Here is a 4092-nt window from a genome sequence, read left to right as displayed (position 1 = left end):
CAGGAGTCGCTGGAGCAGCTTTAGCATCAGCAGTGAAACAGAGGAGGATAAAAGTTACCAGACTGGATCAGCAGAACCTCTTCTAGCCCTCAGCGATAGCAAATCTCTAATTGTGGCCGAAAACCACCATAAGCACGGGGCTGAGACTAAAGCCAGCCCAGTGAGACAGCCTCTGCCATCAAAACCAGTTCAAAAAAAAAGAAAATAATAATATAATAATATGCTTGGTCAGCCCTGAAGTGGTCAGGCAGTTGGACTAGACGATCATTGTAGATCCCTTCCAACTGAAATATTCTATTCTATTCTAAAAGAGATTCAAAGCACTTCTGTGCCAGAGAAGTTTTCAGAGGCTTCCCCATCACCCCCCAAAACTTATCAAGTTTTTAACTTTCACTTTAAAAAAATTTCCTCTTCAAAGTCTCAATACATTGGACCAAGCCTCGGTAAAAATTCATTTCTAAAACATTTTACCACGATCACACTTGAACTTTCATCCACCTGCTCAGAAGGGCAGGCGCCAACCCAGGCTCTTATCTCTGCAAACACCGGCACGCCTCGGGTCGCTTTTACAGTTTGTACATTCATTTTGTCCAAATACCCAAACCAGTACCTACAACACCAGCTTGCTCCTGACGCAGCAGAATTACCAGCACAAACAAAACCTAGGGCTGGAAAAACACGGCCGACCAGCAAAACCAGCAGCAAACTTCAAGAGGCAGTGGGACAATAAAGTAACGCTGGTGATTTAGACGATGGAGATAGCGAGTGTGGTCAAACGAGCTGCCTGTTTATTACATTAGGATGTGGGGAACCAGGAGATCCACCATGAAAGAAGCAGGCTTGTGGACATCCCAGCTACGCCTGATCTGTTACAGCTGGACCCCCAAAATATTGTCTGTCTGTCCAGAGCTCCCACTCCCATTGAGCCAATGGCTGCCCCGTGCTCACTCACCTTCTGCTCCTGGATCTGGGCTTTCACCACCTTGTACTCCGCGGAGGGAGGTTTCTGGTTGGAGATGAGCTCCTCGGTGTCCGCCAGCCAGCTCAGCAACGGCTCCAGCGCGTCCTGAAACTTCCCGCAGTGCAACAGGGCCTCTTGCAGCTGAGCAACTCTTTGGGCCACCTGCACCCCAAACACAACCCCATTGCATGGTCAGGCTGGTGACGCATCGACACCGGAGCCCCAGTTCCCTGTCATGACCCCCTTCTTCTACCAGACCCCAACGGGGCCAAGAGAAACCAGTTACAGCCCCTCCCCACGCTCCCACCTTCTTGTTGAGGGTGTTCCAGCGCGTGTTGATTTCTTCCATGTCATGTTCCAGCCCTTGGACGTCACAGTTTTTCCCGGCACTTTGGATGAGTCCTTGACCAACTCCATTGACCTGCTGTAGTTTTAGCTGGAGAGGATCCACTTGCTCCTTCTGGAACAGCTGGGGATGGGAAGGGTGGGAGAGAAAAGGTATTTATAACCCGTGAGCTGCTCTTACAGCCCCTCCATCATTCAATAGATACAACAGGCTTTCTTCTCTGGAGAAGATGCAGTAGCTACTTGCTACTTGATTTTATTAGAGTTGTGCAAGTTTGTCTAAACTCCTCCCTCGCCCTGACCCAGTAACAGAGATGTCGCAGGCATTCGCTGGTGTGGAGCGCAGCTCGGGATCTATACACATCCACCTCTGCTTTGAAATGGGTAAATCCCCTTTTTCCAAGCACCAGAGCGAGGTGGAGAGAGCAAATCGGGGAAGAAATGAGAGCATCAGCTCTGGTCAGCCATCGGATTGGGAAATAATGCTCCTGGGGAAAAACCCGAAGCAATTCTCACAGTGATGCTATTGAGAACAGAGACCTGACGTCACACGAGTTTTGTTAACCGCGAAATTACAGACACCGAGAAGCTAGCTGTATTTCGACAGACAAAGGCAATAGGCAATTAATGTGCTAGTCGTTTACCGCACCGCGTATTTGGCATGGTCCTGCCTGGGAATCCTGTGGGGAAAAGCTTTTTAAACCAAAAAAGATTTGATAGGGAAGGGGGAGGAGAGCGAATGAAGCTCCCCATTGTAAAGAGAGGCAGCAGGGAAAATCCTGTTTCCGCGAAGGAGATAAGTGCTCTTTATCAGAGCTGTGGATCTGCTGGAACCACCCGCTGACGCTGCCGCCCATGCACCGTCCCTCGCCGGTCCCTCTCCGGCACCGCTGGGGCGGCCGCACAGCCCGGTCCCAAGGGACGAGCCTGCTGCTTCCCCACAGCGAACAGCACAAGCCCCAAAAAAAAAGGGAGCGGCGTCCTTCATCGCTTACTCTGGCCCCTTGGACCACGAGCCCTTCCAGAGCACAGGTCACCCCGCACCCAGCGCTGGACAGGATCAGAGCCCTTGGCCCTGTTGCAACATTTTCTCTTTGGAAAGCGGAAGGGATCGCAGCCAGCCGCCTGCTTTCCCAAGCGTGCCTCCTCCTCACGTGCCCGAAAATATACGGACATTGATGGCATTGAAAAAGTCCCACTCGGATGCAAGATCTCTCCTAGCAGAGCAGCGGCTCGTGGATGGCACAGCTCTCCGGACCCAGCAATCGCTTTGCCTCCGAAGAAACACAAGGCAGGCAAAAAACCCCAAACACGCAAAAAACCCCAAACACACACACAAAAAAGTTCCCAGCCTGAGCAAAAAGGGCTGCCTTGACTTTCTTTGCCCCATTTTCAAAGAAAAAGCTATTCCTTCCCGTCGGAGCTCAGCTGCTCGAGGGCCGGGAGGTATCACTGCAGGACACAAAGCGAAGGGTGTGCTGGCAGACATCGTCCAGAGCTGTTTGCTCAGGGAGAATTATGCCACGGTTATAAGAAATAAATGGTGACATGAAATCACCGATTCCCCGGCTGCTTCTCCTGTTACTGTTTATATATGGAGCTGGCTGCTAGAGCAGCCAAACCCACAAAAGGACCAGGCTGATAAGTCTGGCATGCCGGGCTGGGTCCGAGCCCTCCGCACGCTGCAAAAACAAAGTCCAGGGCTTCAAAGCAGCCGGGCAGGGAGGGAGCCCCGCAGAAAGCCCGGCCGTGAGACCACGGGTACCTGCAACACATGAATCCGTACAGTCCGAGAGCGTGACGCTGCGATCGTTACAAAGATAATCACGCTAATGGCCTGAGGAGTGAGCATGTCAAACACACTTGTTTTTCTTTGCTCATGAAAGGTTCCAGCGATTTAGTTCATTAACCTCACTGTGACTCAGCTTTGAAACAAATATTTAACGTACACCCTTTGCCGGGCAGGGAAAGGCGCAGAGCGAGGTGTCCTGCCCAGGCGAAGCGGCTGGACAGACATCTTGGCGAGCAGAAGGACATCTGCTCCACCACACCTCTTCCTCGCTCCCAGAAATGCTTCCCAAAGCATCCCCTCGCTTTCTGCTTCCCTCATCTCCCGGCCGGCCGCACTCCTTAACCCCACCGCTGCCGAACGCAGAGCCCGGCCCTGTGGTGGGAAGAACCGGCAGCACCCAGGCATCGCCCCGGTGCAGACCCGGAGCTGCCAACGGCTTCAACAACGTTTGAGCAAGGGGAAGATTCACGGGGTTAAAAATCAGAGGCGCTGCACGTAAAATAAGGGTCCCACCAGCGAGGACACGCTGACACCAAAGCAGTGAATTTCAGACAACAGACGTACAACGGCAAGAACCCGACGGCTCTTCTTCCTCGCTAAGGTCCACACCGGGTGCCCCAGCCCGTGCTCACATGGACCCCCCCATGCGAAAGCATCTCTCCAAGCCCTTCCACGTGCATTTCTCAAACGGGTAGCGCAGCCAAAGGATGAGTAATTGCTACCGAATAGGGATTTTCGGCGCTGCCTAACTTCTGATGTCTCCTTAGCGATATTTCTCCTAATCCAGATGGCAGTAAATCAGCGCTCGGCTGTGGGAACTCCACCACCGAGGTCTCTCCAGGCGAAAGCCGCTAGCACAGCACGGCAAAGCAAATCCCCGAACGCCAGAGAGAATTTGAGCCCCTTCCTGCGCGCGTTCAGAGCCGCAGCACCTTATTGCTCGCTTAAAAAGCTACAGGAAGCGATGACCGCACAGGACAGGAATTATTTGCAC

At 52.6% G+C, this 4092-nt stretch overlaps 1 protein-coding gene across 1 annotated transcript in view; it reads right to left on the bottom strand.

Moving 5' to 3' along the window:
* The window catches only part of LOC104072574 (microtubule-actin cross-linking factor 1-like), a gene marked incomplete at its 3' end in the record, with an annotated part of 29290 nt that overhangs the window by 23468 nt on the left and 1730 nt on the right, over nucleotides 1-4092 (bottom strand). The window contains exons 2-3 of the mRNA XM_009572085.1: nucleotides 1269-1430; nucleotides 953-1123 (exon numbers count right to left, since the gene is read on the bottom strand). Of these exons, the coding sequence (XP_009570380.1) occupies nucleotides 953-1123; nucleotides 1269-1430 (333 nt within the window). The remainder of the gene's footprint in view (nucleotides 1-952; nucleotides 1124-1268; nucleotides 1431-4092) is intronic.

The sequence above is a fragment of the Fulmarus glacialis genome, unplaced genomic scaffold, assembly GCF_000690835.1.
Source record: "Fulmarus glacialis isolate BGI_N327 unplaced genomic scaffold, ASM69083v1 scaffold16682, whole genome shotgun sequence".
Classification (NCBI taxonomy): domain Eukaryota; kingdom Metazoa; phylum Chordata; class Aves; order Procellariiformes; family Procellariidae; genus Fulmarus; species Fulmarus glacialis.
Note: the sequence above shows the minus strand (reverse complement) of the source record. Positions and strands in the feature narration are given on the sequence as shown.